The following is a 20,529-nucleotide window of genomic DNA, read 5'->3' as shown; positions in this document are numbered from 1 at the left end:
TATCTTTCAATCACTATAAGCTTGACACCTCAGGCACTAAAAGCGGTGACCAAAACGGTACACATAATACGCTGTTCACCGACTCTGATTGGTCGGCCGTTTGACAGCCTCTGATCTTCCTGTCCATTTCAACTTCAGATCACATACTCCAGCCAGAAAATTGTGTCACCGCACATTCTTTTCTTGTTGGACCTCTCTCTTCTCTTCCACGCATCCGGCTTTTCTGGGAGTGGCCTGACTGCCCGGGATACTTGCATTACGTATTTTGCCAAGCATCCCACAGACGTCGGGCTATCATGCCCTTGCTAGATATTCCCGCTATCGGCTGTCCGACCATTGAGTAACCCAATTAGCTGCAGTGCACTTGGTTGACCACCTTATCAACCCCCGCACGTTGAGACTTGGATATGATCGCCATGATCTCCCGAGCCCATGTCGGCATCGGTTTGCGCAAAGCCCTCAACACGGCACATCCCGTATAACTCACGCAATCTGTATGTGTAGAGATCGGGTCAAAGGCAGACCCGAGGGATTATCGTGACCGTGGAGGCAAGCCTGCAGATGGAGTTCGAGTTCACGGACAGCCACACGCCCGAGACTGACATTCCATTCGGTGCATCTAGATTTGCATGGGTGATTGCCCGGCTAATGATGCGCACTGTCCCCGTTGAATTCGCGAGAGGTGTGCCTGGAATATATCTTAGCCCACGTCCAAGGTATCTTGGAGGCGATAATTCCTCAGGATGGCAAGACAATGCAGTCAGCATGCACTGGGCCTTTTGAACGGCGTCATTGTCTTGGCCTCAATTTGGAAAATAAACAATTTGCGCCTGAGTCCTTAATTCGAAGCTCTATTATGCAAGGAGCTCTCAGCTTTAAGCCCCTGTTTAAGATTAACTTCTCCGAGTCGAAGCCCGCTGTCACCGATGCAGGTCAAAGGCCGCTCTCGGACTCCATGCGGGTCGGGGTGCCGGGTGTTTCAGAGTGAATGCGTATAAGCGCCGATGCCCCTCAGCCAAAGGGTCAAGTTAAAGTTCCTCTCGGAGAAAGCACGGAGAAAACAGGCGTAGAGTGAGACCTGGATGGTAAAATCAACCGGTTGGATTGTAAAGAAGAGAAAACCCGTTGAGTTGTCCGACCCCAAATATTTCATTCTGCCACTCTCTACCTCGCATCATCACCCACCACTTCCTCTGTTTCAACTTGATTCATTTTGTGTACTTTAGACAGCCCTAGTCCTGTCAGAATGCCTGGTGGAGACATGTCGCCTGGATCAGTCTCCTATTGATCAAGCTTTTCCTATATTTCAACGAGATTATTCCGAAGCGCAGGAGCTCGGATTGCTCCTTGGCATCGTGGAGGTGTCAATCGATGCAGTGACCGATCACTTCCAAAAAGGGGAGCAGAAGCCCTAGTGTCTTCGCGACTGTCACGATGAAACTTGGTCTGTCGCAGACAACCGCCCAGGGATCGACAGACACCAACCAGAGCAGGCTCACTGTCAAACGCCCCCCTTTCATTTGTCCGATGGGGCATACCTTAATTGACTTTCTCTTTCATTAGTCCGATGGGACATACCTTAATTTATTTTCTTTTTAGCGCATCTTGGGAACACCCAGCGCGTTAAAGATCAACTCGCTTCATTTATCTCTCACCACGGAGCTGCTGGTGTCTCAGTCCCTGAAAATTCTCCACCTATGGGCGCAGAAGCAGGAGGGCGGAAATCCATGCAGTGGGAGACATACCTGAACTATGAATTGCTCCGTGATGGGTTCTCTTGGCAGGGGAAACAAGTGCGGCTCCTCTCATACCGAAAAGAGCTATGGTGCCGATGAGGATGAGCATATAAGACTCTGGCATCACCGTGTGAGTTGATTTTTTCAATCCATCAGTCCTCTGCAATCCATTCTTTTCACGGTCCAGTACCTTCCTCTCTCTTTTTACTATTTTGGGTTGAATTCATTGATTGAAGTCCCCTTTGCATTCTTTTCTCTTGCTCTCTGATCCTTCGATCCAAACGCTGTGCGTCCTTTTCATCACAACTTCTTCAAGATGTCTGTGTCCAAAATTGCTGGTCTCGTCCTCGCCTCGGCCTCCATGGTCGCTGGTCACGGTTACGTCTCTGGTGCCGTTGTTGATGGCACCTACTACAAGGGTTTCATCGTTTCAAGCTACAACTACATGAACGATGTTCCCGAGAACATTGGATGGGCAGAGGATGCCACCGACCTCGGCTTCATCGACGGTTCTTCCTACTCCAGCCCTGACATCATCTGTCACAAGGATGCCACCCCCGGTGCCATCTCCGCTGAGGTCAAGGCTGGTGGCTCCGTTGAGCTCCAGTGGACCGAGTGGCCCGAGTCCCACCACGGTCCCGTTATCACCTACATGGCCAACTGTAACGGTGACTGCTCCTCCGTCGACAAGACCACTCTTGAGTTCTTCAAGATCGACGAGGGTGGCCTGATTGACGACAGCTCCGTTCCCGGCACCTGGGCTTCCGACCAGCTCATCGCCGCCAACAACAGCCGCACTGTCACTATCCCCAGTACCATCGCCTCCGGCAACTACGTTCTCCGTCACGAGATCATCGCCCTGCACTCCTCCGGCGAGATCAATGGCGCCCAGAACTACCCCCAGTGTCTCAACCTGAAGGTCACCGGTGGTGGTAGCGACAAACCCAGCGGTACTCTCGGTACCGCTTTGTACAAGAACACCGACCCCGGCATTCTCGTCAGCATCTACACCTCCATGAGCTCCTACATCATCCCCGGTCCCGCTCTGTACACTGGCGCCTCCTCCGGCTCCGCCACCACTGCCGCTGCCTCTACCGTGAGTGCCACCCCCATCGCGAGCTCGTTCTCGCACCCGGCCTACAGCCGCACCAAGCGTCCTTCCCGCAGCGCCACTCCCTCACCCTCATCCATTCCTACTTCCATTCCTTCCATCTCCATGCCCAGCGCGGCTGAGGCTACCCCCGTCGACAATGCTCCCTCTGAGGTCACTGTGACCGATTATGCTACTGCTCAGGTTACTGACCAGCCTGCAATCCAGACCGCCAGCGCCGCCACTGTCACCGCCCCTGGCCAGGCTGTTCAGAGCGTCGCCCCGGCCGCTGACAATGAGACCTCCGCCGCTGCTACCACCACCACTGCTGCCGCTGTGCCCGTCCCCACCTCCAGCACCAGCTCTGGCTCCAGCTCCTCCGGCTCCAGCTCCTCCGGCTCCGGCTCCAGCTCCACCCCCTCCACTTCAGACTACTCATCCTACCTCAGCTCCCTGAGCGCCGATCAGCTCCTCAGCGTCATTCGCTCTACCCTGAAGTGGCTTGTCTCCGACAACAAGGTGCACGCCCGTGACCTGTCTATCTAAAAGCGCTCAGCGCCGCTAGATGTATAGAGATGGATGTTTGAATGTTCATATCTATATCTCGGTTTCTCTTAGTATGTTCGTCCGTTTTTTGGAATCTGTTGGAATACGGATGTGGTATCCTGTCTGGCTTGTGATTTCTGGGAGGACTGCATGTAACAACACCATCCCAGGGATTTTCTTTACCTTCCTTTCTTTTTTCCTCCTCTTTTGGAGATGAGAAACTCGCCTACTGTGTTTCTTTTTTTTTTTTTTTTTCTTATAAATGGAATTGCTTAGACTGCTCAATTTTGCCTTCATTTCCGTAAACTCCAGACATTTTGTAGATACCTTGGGTTGGGGCCTTCGAACCTGGAATAGGGCGCAGGCCATCAGATTGGACCCACACCCTCTTCAGCTTTCCAACATGCAGCAAATGAGTGGTCCTGTGTAGCTGTCGATACCACTACGTATTCTACCGATAAGGACGTCGATGAAGATCATCGTTGGGAATGACCAGCGTTACACACTTGAAGTCATCGGAAGAAGACTTTTCCCCAGTTTTTCAATTCGATCGAAGACTGCGGAATCAGGTCAATCAGTGACGTAGATATGGCTTTCCTCTGGTGCCCATGCAGGCAAACCCCGTTATGGCTTCTTCCCCTTCATTCAAGATCTCGGGATTTGGTGGTTGTTACACCGAGTCAATCTGATGAGAAAACCGAGATCATTGAGGACCTCAAATTGCCAAACATCTTCTAATGTGGTCTTTGATGCTATGAAGGGGTTCAACACGCTCCCGGAATAATGGTTCAATACTACTAGTTATCTCAAACAAGGATCATAGTTCTACTTGCAATATCTTCTATTTTACTCCGTCTTCGAATTCCGGCACCTGTGATTCTTGATGCATAGACGCAGCAGATGCCGTAACTGGAATGTCGGTAATTTCGCCTTGTGACGCCTTACATCAAGGGACGGCATATAGCCGAGGCTTCCCGCGAGTCCCCTTCCTATCAGTGCAACTGATGTTCATGGGGAGCCATTCCGAACTTCTCCAGGGCATTACACCAGGAATGTCGGATGTGGTTGCACAACCTAAGTCTAGCCTTCGGTGGGATTCTGCGCTTCAAGAGAACTATTGCGTAATGGTCTTGTTGAGGGTACAAAATCAACAGATTCAATGAGGGCGTATAACTCTTTTCTTCTATTAGTATATGTCTTGGTAATATCGTACTTGCTAAAGCATCGCATATCAAAATGGAAAAGCAAAGCAGCGACGACACTAGCGCTACCCGGGATCGTCAAACGTCCGAGGATGAATTGGACATCCAAATCGATTATCCGACAGGTTGGAGGCTGTGGGTTATTACAACAGGGTACACTTGGCTTCAAGTTCTTTTGCTATCATTGGTCACTAATGCAGACTTTAATCATCTAGTCTCCTTATCGGACTGTATTTGGTCAACCTTGAAGTAACAATCGTGAGCACCTCGCTTGTCAGTATCACAAATGATCTCGACGGGTTCAAGAAGACAAGTTGGGTGGTCACAGGCTTTTTGACGACGTATACATGTGAGCACCAACAGCCACTACCATCTTCAAATGATCTAACAATCTAGCTTTCATGCCAGTATGGACCAAGATCAGCAACATTATCGGAAGGAAGAGAACGTTACTGGCTTCAATGGTTGTCTTTTTGGCGTTTTCTCTGGGATGTGCATTGTCTCAAGAAATGGATCACTTGTAAGTGCCAGAGCTGTACATCCAAGGCACACGGCTGATTTTCTATCAGGATCATATTTCGGTCACTGCAAGGTGCGGGAGGGGCCGGAGTCTACTCGCTTGTCATTTTATGCGTGTATGAAATTGCCCCAAACCACAAAATGCCATTGTTTGGCGCCTTGGCTGCCGTCACGATCGCGCTCGCATCGTTGACTGGGCCTATTTTCGGCGGTCTTGTCGCGGAGAATTCGGCATGGAGATGGGCCTTCTATCTCAAGTAAGTGATATTGAAGGATAGAGCTTTCGTTTTTTTCTTTCTTATAGACAGGAGAGCTAACTCAAAGCTTTACGAAACAGTCTCCCTCCAGGAGGATTAGCAATCTTCATGTTAATTGCTGCCATGCCTTCGCACTTTGGTAGCATCACACCACAGCCGTTATCCGCCCTCATACCGAGCTATGGGCTCTTCCAAAGCCTAGATGCGCTGGGCTCGTTCCTTCTACTGGGTGCATCTCTTCTCCTGGTTACGGTATTAAACGAAACAAACATCGAGTTCGATTGGTCCTCGGGAACTGCAATTGCATTAATCGTTATTTCGGCGGCTATGTGGGTTGCATTCTTTGCATGGGAATGGTTAATGCCTGACCTCCTGCCCGGTCTGAAACCCGTATTTCCGAAGCGGTTCTTCTACAATAAGGCATGGATGGGAATGTTGGCGTAAGTGAACTCAAAAGACAACCTTTCCTGAATATTGGCTGACTCTGTATCTGCCACAGCACCAACTTCCTTTGTGGCTGTCCTTGGAATGTAGTCATCGTCTACCTAGCCCAAAGATTCCAACTCATCACCAGACTCAAGCCTCTTGATGCCGGTGTTCATATCATACCATATGCTGCAGTTGCGACAGTGGCTACTATGGTGACATGTCTAGCAAGCCGCAAGCTTCGCATCCCTGTGGTGTACTTCGCACTAACTGGATCTATACTACACACTATTGGCATGGCGCTCTTGGCAACACTCCCAGAGGATTCTTCGTATCCTGCAAAGGGGTATGGATTCGAGGCCATCGCTGGTGCTGGTGTGGGGATTACGATCGGCATACTCACATTGGCTGTTCCCTTTATTATCGAAGAGCGGGACTTAGGTGAGAGCCGATTCCTCTCTAACTCGCGTGGTACTATGACGCTGCTAATATATATCTTATAGCTACGGCTACGGGCGCTCTGAATCAAGCTCGATTTCTAGGCGGAGCCATTGGATTAGCCATTGCGTCAAACATCCTTTACAGCAAATTAAAAAGTGACTTGCCCAATCAATTGCCCACTGATCAGGTCAATCAAGTCATTGAAAGAGCTGGTGCCATAGAAACCCTGCCAGAGAAGGTTCAACAGGTAGCAGGAACTGTCTTTGCCCAGAGCTACACGGTGCAGTTTCAGGCTATGATAGCATTTGCTGCTTTGCAAGTTCCAACATCATTGCTAATTTTTAAGCGTGGGCGGCAATATGTTGCTACATAGCGAATTCGATGTCCTCGTACAAGATATGGCGGTGGGTGGCCGGTTGAGATTTTGACTAAAGATACTTAAGTCAAGGCGGTCAATTTACAAAGAGCGTTGCTTGGCTTTTACTATTCCGGAAACATGTTACAATGAATTTGTCTGTCCTTATTCACTCTCGCAACATTCACCTAGCCTTAATTGATGACATTGACCCTTCGCTGTGATAGTGTCTCAATCAAAGAAATGCCCGCGTCTTACAAAACGAAGAACCGATCCTATGGTTATGCTCTCAATAAACTGAGTCGAAAATCGCCTCAAACACCCTGCGAAATAGTCAGGAAGTGGCATCATGCATATATAAGGAGGCCTTTACGCTCTTCCTGGGTCTTACTACCATTCGAGGAGTCTAAGCTGTGCGAACAAAAAAAAAAAAAAAGATGGACAATCTAAACATTCAAGCAAGTAATACATGGAAAAAGTGAATTCTAAAGTGCATCAACCTCGCAGTCCTCACAGTCTTCCCAAGCCTCGTCCTGGTCATCTTCAAGACTCTGTTCCTTGTTTTTTTTGAGAAGCAAGACCTCCTCGAAGAATCTACCCAAGGCTCCCACGAATTCCTCAGAGCGCGGTACATAATGTGCCCCCATGAAGTAGTGCGTGAAAGAATTTTCGCAACATTCTTGGAGCCTTGAAGATTGGTAATCCTGAATCATCGTGTCCAGTGTACCAATGACATGCAGAAATGGCGTGGTAATGTGGCTGTATATTGGGTCGTAGAACGGATTGGCAAGTGTAAAACCAGAAAAAGACACCGCAAATTCCAATGGAGGGTGGCTAGTCTGTTGGAGGTCAGAATTCTTTTTCACACTGAAAAGAAACGTGATGCGTTTGTTTTTTTTTTTCTTTTCTTTTTTTGGTTGTACCTACGTTGAACTCGAAGTTGCAAAGCGACTTCCGCTTCTCCAAAAGCGAAGTAATGATAGCAGCAACGGTCGCGCCTGTTGAGAATCCCATGACCCCAATGAAAGGGCCATACTTGCTCATGTATCGCATGATGCTTTTGATGGATTTTTCTAGACCCCGGATCCGGTCTTCGTCGATATCGCCGTATCCCCATGCCCATGTGTGATTTTCTTCTCCTTGAGGCTTATCCGGATTGACAGGCAGCTTAGCTGATGGATAATGAAACTCGACGACATCAACTTGACCTTGGGATGGATCCTGTTGCAACGCGTTGAGCACAAGTTGCTTTGCCTTTGGTTGCAGAAATCGAGTCTTGCTTCGGAAGAATTGACCAGATTGGCCGTGTCCTAGATGACTTGAATTAGATGAACGAGGTGTATATTTCGTGCGAGTTACCATGTAGCATCAAGACTTTAGCGCATGATGGACTTGATTTGTATGTTGTAGTAGACATTTTGGAAGAGACTATAGCAGAAACCTGAAATTGACTATGTCATAAGAATCAGACCTCCAAACTGCTCTAGAGTCCTATCGATTTATATAGGCCTACGCTCCATAGTAAGTGTGCAATCTTTCGCCTGAGTTCCGTATACTGATCTTGGGTGACACATAGATGTACCCAGTCCACACCCAATGACGTTAAAATGGTAGGAGTGACATCAATGCAAGCTTTGCATTAGCCCGGCGATGAGAGTGGCAAGGTAAATCAGTGTAGATCTATCGATGGGCGTCAATCATCGTTCCTTGTTTCATTATTGATCATGAAACAGAAGTACGTGTAACGGGTGAAAAGCGGAATCAATCTGACGGCATCACCTTTGACTGGCATGCACCTGCGTCCAGGACCTACTGTTCGTCATTGGCAATGTTGATACTTGTTCTTGCCCGAATCAGCAATTCAGAGCCAACATCGATCTCAACTAGTCATGAGTTCGGTTCGGTGGATCTAGTTTGCGAAAGAACACAGTTGAGAGTTGTCCCAGTTGTACAGATCTGCGAAGGGGGTGAAACAGGTGAGCTCGAAGTTGAGCTTCTATCATCATTTTGCCTCAGTGGCGAGTCATGTATGGAAAGTACGTTGCACAAACCCGGCATGGAGCGTAGAAGAGTTCTTTTCCGACTCGCACGGCAGATGGTATCCATGGTGTGGTTGTACAAATGCATTCATGGGTGATGGGTCATCCATCCCTTCCTCGGTATCAACATTCCCAACGTGGTGAGGAGCATTGTGGTACTTTGGTCATTGCGGTGTGAAAATGAGCTATTCTTGGTGAATGTAGAGCCTGAGCCCCATTTACGGAGCACGTAGAGGTGTTTTCATTTGTATGGTAATGTAGTCTGTCAAGTGTTATGTTCTGATATCAGTTCTTCTTTTTCTTAGTCTTGTCCACCACTGCTATCCACTGGCTCTTGAGCCCACGGCGTCCAAGTGCTGTTTCAATCGCCTTTCGCTGATCACCTTGAACCAGTACTTCCATAACACCCTTGGGTGCACCGGTAGCCTGTGTCACACTAGTGCTGCCTGCACACTTCTTCTGAAGTTCTTGTGATAGAAGTGTAGGGATCATACCAAAAATCTCCAAGTTCATAACCTTTGTAACGGTCTTCGAGCCTGTACGCTTCTCGAGAGTGACGGTGACCTTCGGAGCAGTGCCTGCTTTTGGCTTGACATCTGCAATGGTTTGGTCGTTCTTCAAAATCAGGTAATGCGGTTGGACGAGAGTTCTATCTTCGGCAATGCGCTTCAGAAGACCATCGCGGGTGATCTTGCCACGTGCAAGTGTTCCTTTATCTTCGGTGGAGTCTGAGGTGAAGATGGTATTGGCAAGGAAAGGATTGATGGTGATGATGCGTCGGTTTTCCCGAGAGACGATTGGAGGATCTTGCGATTGCAGATATTGATCCAAATGGGTGGAGATGTCGGAGTACTTGTAGAAATTGGATGAATTGCTCGCGGAAAGCGCGGGAAAGATATTTGGGATCAATTTTCCCGACGGCCGGTAGAGATTTTGTACGCTGATCGTCTGTCCCACTGAGGGATCACCGCCGTCGGTAGGAGCTAATTTCTTCCCCTCTGATGCGGAGGGCTTGCTGTTTTCGAGAGCATTCTTCGAGGGTAATCTGTATGGAACGAAACGCTCGACGCGATGATCACCAAAGTCGACATCAAGGATCACGGTTTCCTGGCCATTGCGATCCTTGGATTTGACGAGCTTTGTTTTGTCCAGATGCTTGATGAACTTTTTGACATTTTTCCAGCTTGTCTTTTTGATGTTATAGAATTGAGCCTGTTGAGCAGTATAGATAGGCAGGTAAGGGGTCGTGAGGTTAGCTATTAAAGCCGAGGGTGAGATTGGCAATGACAGGCCATGGTTGTTGGCGGAGGGATTGTCCTGTTTGAGCTTGTAGAGAGCGTAAACAAAGGCATTGACGAAGGCATCATCAATTTCTGTTCTTCATTAGTATTCAAGTTAATGCAACAATTCTTCTTCAGCATAGACTTACCCTTTGTCGTTGGCTCTGGCTCTTCAGCCTCGGCCTCCTCTGCCGAAACGGGTTCGTCCCTTAATGTCTCCTGGGTCTCCTGCGCGCCTCCATTTTCCTCAACTGTCAACGCTTCAACGCCCTCCTCAAGCTCTTCAAGATCATCCTCGTCCCAGCCCTCCAGGTATTCTGGACCTGGTCGGCCCGGCCGTGATGAAGAGCTCCATGCCCAAAGCTCATCACCCTCCCAATGCAATCCACGAACAGCGGACCCCTTTGCACCTTGTACCTCCCCGAGCGCCGAAACATCGATTTCACAAATTCCAACAAAACGAGGCACGGTGTATGTATCCACGCTCGCGACCGCAACAACAGAACCCTTGACAGCCCTTGCGGGGAATGGTGGCTCGTTTGCAAGACCAGGCGTCATAAGGTCAGCCCCACCATGAAGCTTCCCCATCACAAATCCTGGAGTGTAGAGCAACGGAACGAGATTTGGGTTGTTCCATAGTGTGTAGACAGTAGGGTAAAGCCGCTTGTCGGCACCCGGGCCATGCTCCAGCTTGAACCATAGCACGCGCTCTTCGCCGTCGGGATGCGCGCCGACATATACGATGCCTGTGAGCTCTCGAAGGTCTGGTCCGGCGGTTGTTGTGAATCGCGCGGTTAGCGAATTATCGGGGAGAAGCGCATTTCGGATCGATGTCAGGTTCGGTGAGGTAGAGGTTGAATCTTCGGCCGAAGCCGAGGGGATGGAGATCTGGTATTCCTTGATGATCTGATCCGCGATCTTCCTCCGATCAGATGACCGTAGAGGTGCCAAATTTTTGATCTATGCCAAGTCAGTATGTCCATGTTTCCATTGCGCTGAGGGACTGGCTCCAGCAAGCTCCGACGGAGGGGCAGTGCGGGGAGATGGGATATTCACTGTAGGCTTCTTTTTGAACATGTTGGCGGGTCGAGACAGGTATTCTGATCTGTAAGATGTAGAATAAAAGCAAAGCAGGACCAGCTGCAAAGAGGTTGAGCGAAAAGAATAAAGAAGTTGAAGGGACGACAACATAATCAGACCCACACCGAAACCTCGAACTCTGCCTGTGACGCGAAGCTATACGGAGTATGCTACGCACGTCTTTGCCTTTTCCTCCGAATTGATATTATTCGTCTATTTTCCCACTGAATAGAATATACTGCATGTATTAGAATGACTCTCTCCGCATATTTTTAATCTATCTCATGGGTTAAGCATAGCCCAAACGCCAATAGAGCTTCAAACCTTTGTCAGGCTCTAAACCGATTTTCACGCATCTCTATGCACACTATCAGCTGTTGGAGCTGCAATATCAGTACTGCAGAAAGATAGGAGAGAAAATGAAGAAGAGCTAGAAAGAGGCAGATGGAAAAGCGTAATATGGGCCATGAATATACGTATACACAGCTGTCATGAAAGGTTGGCCACATCTACATACGAGTCTCGAAGCAAGTCTCCCGCTCTACACATCACTTTGACTTGACTTACAACAGTTGCCATAAGCCCTTTCTCATCAGTACGTTTTTATTATCTGATGGCCTACCTGAGGCACTTAAGAATAGTCAAGAAAGAGGCGGAAAACGAGGTGACAGAAGAGTTGAAAGAACGAAGACTATAGGAAATAATGCGTGAAATGGCATACTCACTTCGAGAACTTTGCAAGGAACCTGTCCAATACTTCATAGCACTGTGAACAGACTTATGATCCCTGTTGTAGCTTCTCCCTTTCTTGTCGATTATTCGGCACCTCGGGATAGTCATGCAGATTTTATCAAGTTGAGGATATGGAAGACTATGATCCACCCAAAATTGAGAGCAGGAAACAGCTTTGCGTATCTTTCGAAGCGGAAAAGCACCAGCTCCGAGGCCGATATACATGCTTCGGACATCGGACATCTGCCGATAATCTCGCACAACTACCATCTTACCTGACCAAACAACCATCTTCATCAACCAATCAACCAAAATGCCTGTCTACCACGTTGGTAAGTACCAAGCAGATAGTTTGAAATCTACAAACCATAAAGTAATCAGAAACAATAACCGGCTCCAGTCCTCTTCCGCCTCAAACCCGGCGTCACCCCCGCTCAAATCGAAACCTGGAAGGAGGTCTGTAAAGGAATGGTTGGGAAAATCCCAGGTTAGCGAAATACCCAGAAATGATTCCTTGAATCTGTTCAAGGCATTGATGTATATGAACAAAACAGGTCTGCAATCCATCCAGAGTGGTCCCCCATTGCCGATTAGCATTCCCCGCGCTCAAGGGTTCGACATGGGACTTGTTGCTATCTTGGATACACCAGAACATATTGCTACTTATGCTGTGCATCCTGCCCATCTGGAGTATGTTGTCTGATCCTGATAATTCGACCGCGGGGGCTGTGTTGTGCTAACTGCGCATTGTGTAGGGTTCACAAGATGCGCGAGGAGCTTTGTGATGATACCCTGGCTTATGACCTTGAATTTTAGGTTATAAATTAGGTTGACTGGGTTATGTATGTGTTGCAGGATCGGATGCAATGCTACAAGGTGGGAGAGTCGTTGAGTAGTGTCATCACAAATCTCATTTGTACATTTCAGACATTGACCTCAGTTCATTGTAACTGGGTCTTGCCAACGCGTGGATGCTCATAATAAGCTAATAAAACACATAACGCCGTATCAGAGTTCACCTCTAAGAAAAACCTGTCAAATGCGGCCGGCCGGATTTCCTATCCGCAATACTTTTATGTCCCGCCAACTGATACTGAGAAGCAATAATAAGAAGACGTTTCCTTACTCCTTGGCATCAACCTTCTTGGAGGGCTGGTCGTTGCCGCCCTCGTCCTCGCGGGAACGCTTCTGGGTGCTCTGCACCACGGGGACACCACTGCAATTGGTTAGTATCAAAATTTCACAGCGAACGCGGTATTAGGGAAGCTTACCGAGAATCCTTCTGGGCCTCACGAGGAGCCTGGAAGCCGTTCTTCTGGTCCTCGGAGCGGCGATCGCGCCAGTCACGCTCGTTGCGGTCACCGTTATCGCGACCACCACGGCCACGGCCACGACCACCGCGGCCACCGCGGCCACGACCGCCACGACCGCCACGACCGCCACGAGAGTTGTTGTTGTTGTTGTTGCGGCCCTGGCTGGGGTAGACGTTGCCGGCCTTGATCTCCTCGACCTTCTCGTCGCAGTAGTCCTTCTTACTCTTGAAGATCAGCTCCTTGTCCTTGTACTGGGGCTTCTGCTCGAGAGCGAGGAAGGCCTTCTGCTTGTCCTCATCCGCGAATTCAACAAAGACGGAACCCTTGAAGGTGCGGTCGTTAAATGTGCGACGAAGACGGATGGCGTTGACGGGGCCGTGGGGGGCGAAAAGAGCCTCGATGTCCAGCTGAGTAGTGGGCTCCTCCTCTCCGAAACCGAAGCCCTTGACGTAAATGCTACGGGCCATGGTGGCATCCTCGTACACCTTGACGGCGCTGGAGTCGTGCTCGTTAATCGACTCGGGGAGAGGAACCTTGCGCTTGACAGCGGTATCGTTGTCAGTCAGCTCGACGGTGTCGGCCGACTTGAGAGCCTCGACGATGGCGCTGAAGGGTTGGAAGCGGCGCATGCGCTTGAAAGAGTGCAGGAGCTCAAGGGGAACAGCATTGTTGGCGCTGCCACCAACCTTGGAAAGCAGGAATTTGTCCATGGGGAGGTTGGAGTCGGAGAAGTAGAACTCGACCTATAGCTTGCGCATTAGTACTGTTCACATGAGACAAAAACATCGACTTCATCGCACCTGCTTGCGGATCTGCACAGGGTCGTCGGTCTGCTCCTGGTTGGAGGGATCGAACTTGGCGTTGTTTTGGCGGGCGCCACCACGGCTGAAGCGACCACCGCGCTGGAAGTTGCGGGTGTCACGCTCAGGCTTAGCAGCCTTCTCCTCGGACTGCTCAGACTTCTCACCGAGCTTGGCAGCTTCGGCGACAATGCGAGCCTCATCGGCATCCTCGGCGGGCTTCTCGGAAGCGCCGCCTTCCTTCAGCTCGGCAAGCACATTCTGGACATCCTTCTCTGCCTCAACGTTGGCGACGGGGGTCTTCTGTTCCTCAGCCATTGCGAATTTTGAGTGCGACTGTCGTATTTGAAAAGATAATCGGGAAGTGAGTAGCCGTGACTCAAGCGCAAGAATGAGACAGAATGGGAAGGTAGGGGTCTGCGCGTTATAAATATTATAAGACAAACGCGCCGAAACTTTTACTCAAATAGAGGACAATGGGATGAATCAAGTACAATCAGCGGGGAGAATCTGGAATTTTTTTTAGGAGCTCCGACGCAGCCTGAGGCATGAATCTAGTCCGGATCGGGGTTAGTGGATACAGTCCCATTTAGGCAATTCGACATGTCTGGATCTATAGACGTAGTCTGTTTGGAGCAACGAGATGAGCAGGGCGATGAAGCGGTTAAGAGAGAGGGAATAAAAAACTCGGGGTGGTCGAATAGCTAGTATTTCTCGCCGCTCAAGTCAAATCCATCGCGCCTGCCTACGTGGACCTGCAGTCACGCTCTCATCTTCACTGCTTTGTTTGTCTTCTCTCCCGCACAACAACTCATTCATCCGTTCAGCAAGTCAGACATGGTCATAGATCCCACAGTCCCATACCAAGCCTCTCTTTCCACTCGAATTTTATTCAAGGACACACAGCAATTGGCACATGGATATGCTCTGACAGCCTTTGAAGATGGTTCCAGTCCAGAGAGGCTCGTTGGAAAAAGAGGGCTGGCCGGTGCAGGATGTATGTTGTACCTCTGAGTCTACGATACCCTCCTGACTCTCCTGAAACAGATTGTATACCTTTGCGTTGTCGGGCCACTCATGCTGGCAGCGGTCTTCGAATGGCTTCTCTGGCTGTGCGCTTTCATCTATTGCCTGGTAAAGGTTTATGCCAAGGCGGACCATTGGAGCATCAAGGTCCTTGCTGTCGTGATGATATTTTTGTTCTCCGCCATGCGGTAAGCGCCGGAGAGATGTGATACACATGGCATACCTTTTGTTAAAAAAAAAAAAACCTAACCAAAGAGTCTGATAGGTTGTCCTTTCTTCCAGTCATGCTCGTTACCCTCCCACTGCCACCGCAAATCACCATGTGGTTGCCCCATCAAATGGTCCACGGGTTTCAAGTATACGCATTTTGGGCCTTTTCGATCCTGCTCGTTGGACCATGGCTTTTCTGCGTGTATGGCCTGGCTACCAATTCACTGGGTAGAGCGAAGAAGATCAAACGCGTTCTTGATGATAGGACGGCCCCCAAGACCGTCGTTGTGATGCCTGTGTATAAGGAAGAGCCAGCAGTCTTGATCAAAGCAATTGACTCGGTCGTTGACTGCGATTATCCCGCCAACTGCATCCATGTCTTCCTTTCCTATGATGGTGGGACTGTGGACGAGCCATATCTTCGGGTGCTTCACCAACTTGGCATCCCGATCAACCTGGAAAGCTATCCACAGAGCATCGACGTTGTCTACAAAGGCGCCCGAATCACCGTTTCGCGTTTCAAGCATGGTGGAAAAAGATGCTGCCAAAAGCACACCTTCAAGTTGATTGACAAAGTCTATGCGGAGTATTTGAGGCGACATGATAACCTGTTTGTGCTCTTCATAGATTCCGACTGCATCCTTGATCGGGTCTGTCTGCAGAACTTCATGTATGACATGGAGCTTAAGCCTGGGAGCAAGCATAACATGCTGGCGATGACTGGAATCATCACTTCAACAACCAACAAGAACAACCTTCTTACGGTTCTTCAAGATATGGAATACATCCATGGCCAGCTCTTCGAGCGCTCTGTTGAGTCTGCCTGCGGGGCGGTGACTTGCCTTCCTGGCGCTCTCACAATTCTGCGTTTCTCGGCCTTTCGCAAGATGGCCAAGTATTATTTCTCAGACAAGGCCGAACAGTGTGATGACCTCTTTGATTATGGTAAATGCCATCTTGGGGAAGACCGCTGGCTCACTCACCTCTTCATGATCGGTGCCAAGGAGCGATATCAGATTCAACTGTGCACGAGCGCCTTTTGCAAAACCGAGGCCGTTCAGGACTTCGGTAGTCTGCTGAAACAGCGTCGACGGTGGTTCCTGGGATTCATCACCAACGAAGTTTGTATGATCACCGATGTGCGGCTGTGGGCGCGGTATCCCCTGCTGTGTCTAGTTCGCTTCATGCAGAACACAATCCGAACGACCGCACTGCTGTTCTTTATCATGATCATTGCACTCCTCACAACATCCAAGAGGGCAAATGACCTTCCTGTTGGTTTCATGGGGGTCTCTCTCGGTTTGAATTATCTGCTCATGTTGTACTTTGGCCTCCGACTCAAGCGCTACAAGGCCTGGCTGTATCCAATCATGTTCCTCGTCAATCCATTCTTCAATTGGATCTACATGGTTTATGGAATTTTTACAGCTGGCCAGCGAACATGGGGAGGACCACGGGCCGATGCTGCAACGGCGGACGATCAGACAACACCGGCCGAAGCGGCTGAACTGGCGAGGCAACAAGGCGATGAGCTCAATGTGGATGTCGAAACATTCCGCAGCCACCCCATAAGACGGAGATCAGTCCCCATCCGGCCATCAGACAAGGTGGAAGGAGAATTTGCCCCGGCTGAGCAACTCCTTGATAGCTTCTATGTCAACACAGCTGGGCCGGGGTCTGCGCTAGCGCGAATGGTCAATGCCGTGGAAGACCCTGTGTACCAGCTACCACCTCGCTTTTGCTATTCAGCAGAATCAGTGCTCAGTGCATCATCGGACTGTGGCTCCAACGTCATGCAGATGCCACAAGACGTGGACAATCTCCTGATGAGCGAGGAAGACCAAAAGAAACTTTATTATGCCCGCCAAGGTCGGGCATCAACGGGCACAATCAGCACCCGTGACTTGGAGGACCATTTTGATGATGGAGATGCAGTTCACTCTCTGGTGTCTGGGTCTGAAGAGTATGAGCTTGAGGTTCCGGCGCAGGTCTACCAGATGAGCCGCCTCGAGGATGTCGCTGGCGGAGAATTCTCCGACCACAAGTGAGGCGAAGACAAGCCGGAAAACATGACCTCAACCTTGACCCACCGTATGATATTCTCCCATGTGCCAAAGGTACCTGACGTCAGTTCTTTTTTTTTTTTTCTCAGTTCCACACGTTTGCCTTGTTCTCTTATGTATTCTCGGTCATTATTGTTATGATGGGCATTGTGCTGGCCATCTCTCTGCTTCAAAAGTGCCCATTCACTCTTACATTCACATCCCTCCCATACATTACAGTCCAAGTAGTCCTATCCTCGTAGGGCTAGATGTAGTTGAGAGCGGTGACCAGATTTTCCCCATTCTGCCAGGGTCCAGGGCGGTGAAGGTGGGTAGTCCAGCAGCCGCCAGAAGGTTCGATCTGAAAACACACACTGCAGATGGGAATTATATGTAGTCCAGGTAGATCGCTAAATGCTAGAATTGTTGTTATTTTGATACATTTTGCCTCACGTTATACCCCCTAAAATACCCCATACTTTTCTTCCCTTTTCTGACAGACCGCTTGACAACTTGGTCATCGCCCCTCCAATAATAGTGGAGTGGCGTGCAAATTCTCCCCTCCGACTTCTCGCTTCTTTTCTCTCTTGAACCTCCATCCTTCCACCACCTCCCCTCACATCCCTCACTACTTTCTCCCACAATGAGTGTCGTCGGTATAGATTTGGGTGCTCAGAGCACCAAGATTGGTGTTGCCCGCAACAAGGGCATTGATATTGTGCGTACTGCCCCACGGCCCCGATGCGGGTTCGCGGTTTTCCGTCCAGATGAATCGAGACCCCATGCACCTGAAGACCTGGCGCTAACTGATATGCTTCTTTTAGATTACCAATGAGGTTTCCAACCGTCAGACACCGTGAGTCATTAATTTGAACCCCCCTCCGCCTTGATATATTGCGAATGGACGACTGACTATTTATTTTAGCTCCCTCGTTGGCTTCACTCCCCGCAGCCGACACATCGGAGAGGCCGCCAAAGGTGCTGAGATCTCCAACCTGAAGAACACCATCGGCTCTCTCAAGCGCTTGATCGGCCGCTCTTTCAACGACCCCGATGTCGCCATTGAGCAGGAATACAACACAGCACCCCTCGTCGATGTCGATGGCCAGGCCGGTGTCGAGGTCAACTACCTCGGAAAGAAGGAGAAGTTCACAGCCACTCAGTTGGTCGCCATGTTCCTTGGCAAGATCAAGGACATCACTTCCAAGGAGTTGCGCCTTCCCGTCTCCGACTGCACCGTCAGCGTTCCCGCCTGGTTTACCGACGTGCAGCGCCGCGCCATGATTGACGCCGGTGACATCGCCGGTCTCAACGTCCTCCGTCTCATCAACGACACCACCGCCACCGCTCTCGGCTGGGGTATCACCAAGCTGGACCTCCCCGGCCCCGAGGAGAAGCCCCGCCGTGTCATGTTTGTCGACATTGGTTACAGTGACTACACTTGCTCCATTGTTGAGTTCCGCAAGGGTGAGCTCAACGTCAAGTCCACCACCTATGACCGTCACTTCGGTGGCCGTAACTTCGACAAGGCCTTGACCGAGCACCTTGCCGATGAGTTCAAGGAGAAGTTCAAGATCGACATCCGCACCCACCCCAAGGCCTGGGCGCGTACCCTCGTCGCCGCTGAGAAGCTCAAGAAGGTCCTGTCGGCTAACCCCCAGGCCCCCATCAACATCGAGTCCCTTATGGAGGATACCGATGTTCGCGCTATGATCAAGCGTGATGAGCTCGAGTCCATGGTCAAGCCCCTCCTTGAGCGCCTGACCGTCCCCATTGACCAGGCCCTCGCCGAGGCCAAGCTCACCGCTGCTGACATCGACCAAATCGAGATGGTCGGTGGCTGCACTCGTGTCCCCGCCATCAAGGAGACTCTCACCAACTACTTCGGCAAGACTCTCTCCTTCACCCTCAACCAGGATGAGGCCATTGCCCGTGGTTGTGCCTTCAGCTGCGCTACCCTCTCCCCCGTTTTCCGCGTTCGTGACTTCTCCGTTCATGACATCGTCAACTACCCTATCGACTTCACCTGGGAGCAGTCTCCCGAGATCCCCGATGAGGACACCTCCCTCACCGTCTTCAGCCGTGGCAACGTCATGCCCTCCACTAAGATCCTCACCTTCTACCGGAAGCAGCCCTTCGATCTCGAGGCTCGCTACACCCAGGCTGAGACCATGCCCGGCAAGGTCAACCCCTGGATCGGCCGCTTCTCCGTCAAGGGCGTCCAGGCTGATGCCAACAACGACTTCATGATCTGCAAGCTCAAGGCCCGCCTTAACTTGCACGGTATCCTCAACGTCGAGTCCGGATACTACGTCGAGGACATGGAGGTTGAGGAGCCCGTCGAGGAGGAGAAGAAGGAGGGCGACGCTATGGACACCGACGAGAAGGAGGAGCAGCCCAAGAAGACCCGCAAGGTCAAGAAGCAGGTCCGCAAGGGTGACCTCCCCATCACCTCCGCCACCGGTGGCTTCGACGAGTCCGTCAAGGCCACCTGGACCGAGCGCGAGAACTCCATGTACATGGAGGACAAGCTCGTCGCCGAGACCGATGAGAAGAAGAACGAGCTCGAGGCCTCCATCTACGAGCTCCGTGACAAGATCGACGGCGTTTACTCTGAATTCGCCTCCGAAGAGGAGAAGGAGAAGCTCCGTGCCAAGCTCAGCGCTACCGAGGTGAGTTTACATCCATCATTACCTTTCACACTTATATACTAACTGTTTTCCAGGACTGGCTCTACGAGGACGGTGACGACACCACCAAGTCCATCTACATCGCCAAGATGGATGACATCCGCTTCATTGCCGGCCCCATCATTCAGCGCTACAAGGAGAAGGTCGAAGCTGAGCGCGAGGTTGTCCGCAAGGCCGAGGAGGCCGCCGCCTCCAAGCGCCGTGCCGAGCTCGCTGCCCAGAAGGCCACCGAGGATGCTGCCGCCCAGAACGAGGAGAACGCCCGCAAGTACGCCGAGGGTGACTCCGAGATGAAGGATGCTCCCGCCGAGGATAAGCAGTAGATCAGTTCACCTAATTGATGACTGATCGTCTTGCGTTTTAGACCTGGTTATGGGAATGGAAATGGGAACCCGCGCCCACGTCTCATACTTGGATCATGTTGTTTTAGCTTCCGTTGTTGCTGAGATGGGCGTTGGCGCGGTATGACGAAAAGAACTTTTCAGATGTTTACGGACTAGACTCGATCAACTCAACGAACACTATGGTTGATCATTTTTTTGTTCTTAATGGCAAACAGTTATGATGTAGATCGTTCCTTTTTTTCCTTGGATGCTTATGAATAGATGAATATACTCTACGCCTTTTGTCTTCAACGCTTTGTTTCGCGGATTCCTTGTAATCGGCCTAGAATGCGTAAAGCTGTAGTCTGCTAGACCTGGTTTCATGTGCAGCGGCTGTGTACTATATCCCATTCGTGGAATCT

At 50.4% G+C, this 20,529-nt stretch overlaps 8 protein-coding genes across 8 annotated transcripts; 5 read left to right on the top strand and 3 right to left on the bottom strand.

Annotated features, from left to right (window-relative positions):
• Positions 1-2,052: 2,052 nt before the first annotated feature.
• N7508_006529 (AA9 family lytic polysaccharide monooxygenase) lies at positions 2,053-3,372 on the top strand (the record flags this gene model as incomplete). Its single annotated transcript, XM_058464595.1, has 1 exon — positions 2,053-3,372. One exon carries the CDS (start codon positions 2,053-2,055, stop codon positions 3,370-3,372), a length of 1,320 nt encoding a protein of 439 aa, XP_058318448.1.
• Positions 3,373-4,608: 1,236 nt separating this feature from the next.
• N7508_006528 (uncharacterized protein) lies at positions 4,609-6,590 on the top strand (the record flags this gene model as incomplete). The annotated part of the gene is made up of 7 exons (XM_058464594.1): positions 4,609-4,727; positions 4,790-4,923; positions 4,971-5,094; positions 5,144-5,350; positions 5,431-5,790; positions 5,850-6,217; positions 6,280-6,590. 7 exons carry the CDS (start codon positions 4,609-4,611, stop codon positions 6,588-6,590), a joined length of 1,623 nt encoding a protein of 540 aa, XP_058318447.1.
• A 467-nt stretch (positions 6,591-7,057) lies between these two features.
• On the bottom strand, positions 7,058-7,989 carry N7508_006527 (alpha/beta hydrolase; the record flags this gene model as incomplete). Its single annotated transcript, XM_058464593.1, has 3 exons — positions 7,058-7,411; positions 7,500-7,882; positions 7,932-7,989. 3 exons carry the CDS (start codon positions 7,987-7,989, stop codon positions 7,058-7,060), a joined length of 795 nt encoding a protein of 264 aa, XP_058318446.1.
• A 907-nt stretch (positions 7,990-8,896) lies between these two features.
• On the bottom strand, positions 8,897-10,968 carry N7508_006526 (putative RNA binding protein Ligatin/Tma64; the record flags this gene model as incomplete). Its single annotated transcript, XM_058464592.1, has 3 exons — positions 8,897-9,984; positions 10,041-10,851; positions 10,948-10,968. 3 exons carry the CDS (start codon positions 10,966-10,968, stop codon positions 8,897-8,899), a joined length of 1,920 nt encoding a protein of 639 aa, XP_058318445.1.
• A 1,048-nt stretch (positions 10,969-12,016) lies between these two features.
• N7508_006525 (Dabb family protein) lies at positions 12,017-12,519 on the top strand (the record flags this gene model as incomplete). Its single annotated transcript, XM_058464591.1, has 4 exons — positions 12,017-12,035; positions 12,104-12,190; positions 12,258-12,393; positions 12,459-12,519. The coding sequence occupies 4 exons, from the start codon at positions 12,017-12,019 to the stop codon at positions 12,517-12,519; spliced, it is 303 nt and encodes a 100-aa protein (XP_058318444.1).
• Positions 12,520-12,825: 306 nt separating this feature from the next.
• Positions 12,826-14,134, bottom strand: N7508_006524 (tRNA maturation protein LHP1; the record flags this gene model as incomplete). The annotated part of the gene is made up of 3 exons (XM_058464590.1): positions 12,826-12,919; positions 12,975-13,759; positions 13,817-14,134. 3 exons carry the CDS (start codon positions 14,132-14,134, stop codon positions 12,826-12,828), a joined length of 1,197 nt encoding a protein of 398 aa, XP_058318443.1.
• Positions 14,135-14,653: 519 nt separating this feature from the next.
• Positions 14,654-17,100, top strand: chsD (chitin synthase D; the record flags this gene model as incomplete). The annotated part of the gene is made up of 3 exons (XM_058464589.1): positions 14,654-14,762; positions 14,832-15,030; positions 15,108-17,100. The coding sequence occupies 3 exons, from the start codon at positions 14,654-14,656 to the stop codon at positions 17,098-17,100; spliced, it is 2,301 nt and encodes a 766-aa protein (XP_058318442.1).
• Positions 17,101-17,585: 485 nt separating this feature from the next.
• On the top strand, positions 17,586-20,107 carry hsp88 (Hsp70 chaperone Hsp88; the record flags this gene model as incomplete). Its single annotated transcript, XM_058464588.1, has 4 exons — positions 17,586-17,812; positions 17,919-17,950; positions 18,020-19,766; positions 19,820-20,107. Exons 1-4 carry the CDS (start codon positions 17,738-17,740, stop codon positions 20,105-20,107), a joined length of 2,142 nt encoding a protein of 713 aa, XP_058318441.1. The 5' UTR covers positions 17,586-17,737.
• Between the last annotated feature and the right edge of the window lie 422 nt (positions 20,108-20,529).

This window comes from Penicillium antarcticum, assembly GCF_028974205.1.
Source record: "Penicillium antarcticum strain IBT 31339 chromosome Unknown utg000006l_segment0_segment0, whole genome shotgun sequence".
Taxonomy (NCBI): Eukaryota; Fungi; Ascomycota; class Eurotiomycetes; order Eurotiales; family Aspergillaceae; genus Penicillium; species Penicillium antarcticum.
Note: the sequence above shows the minus strand (reverse complement) of the source record. Positions and strands in the feature narration are given on the sequence as shown.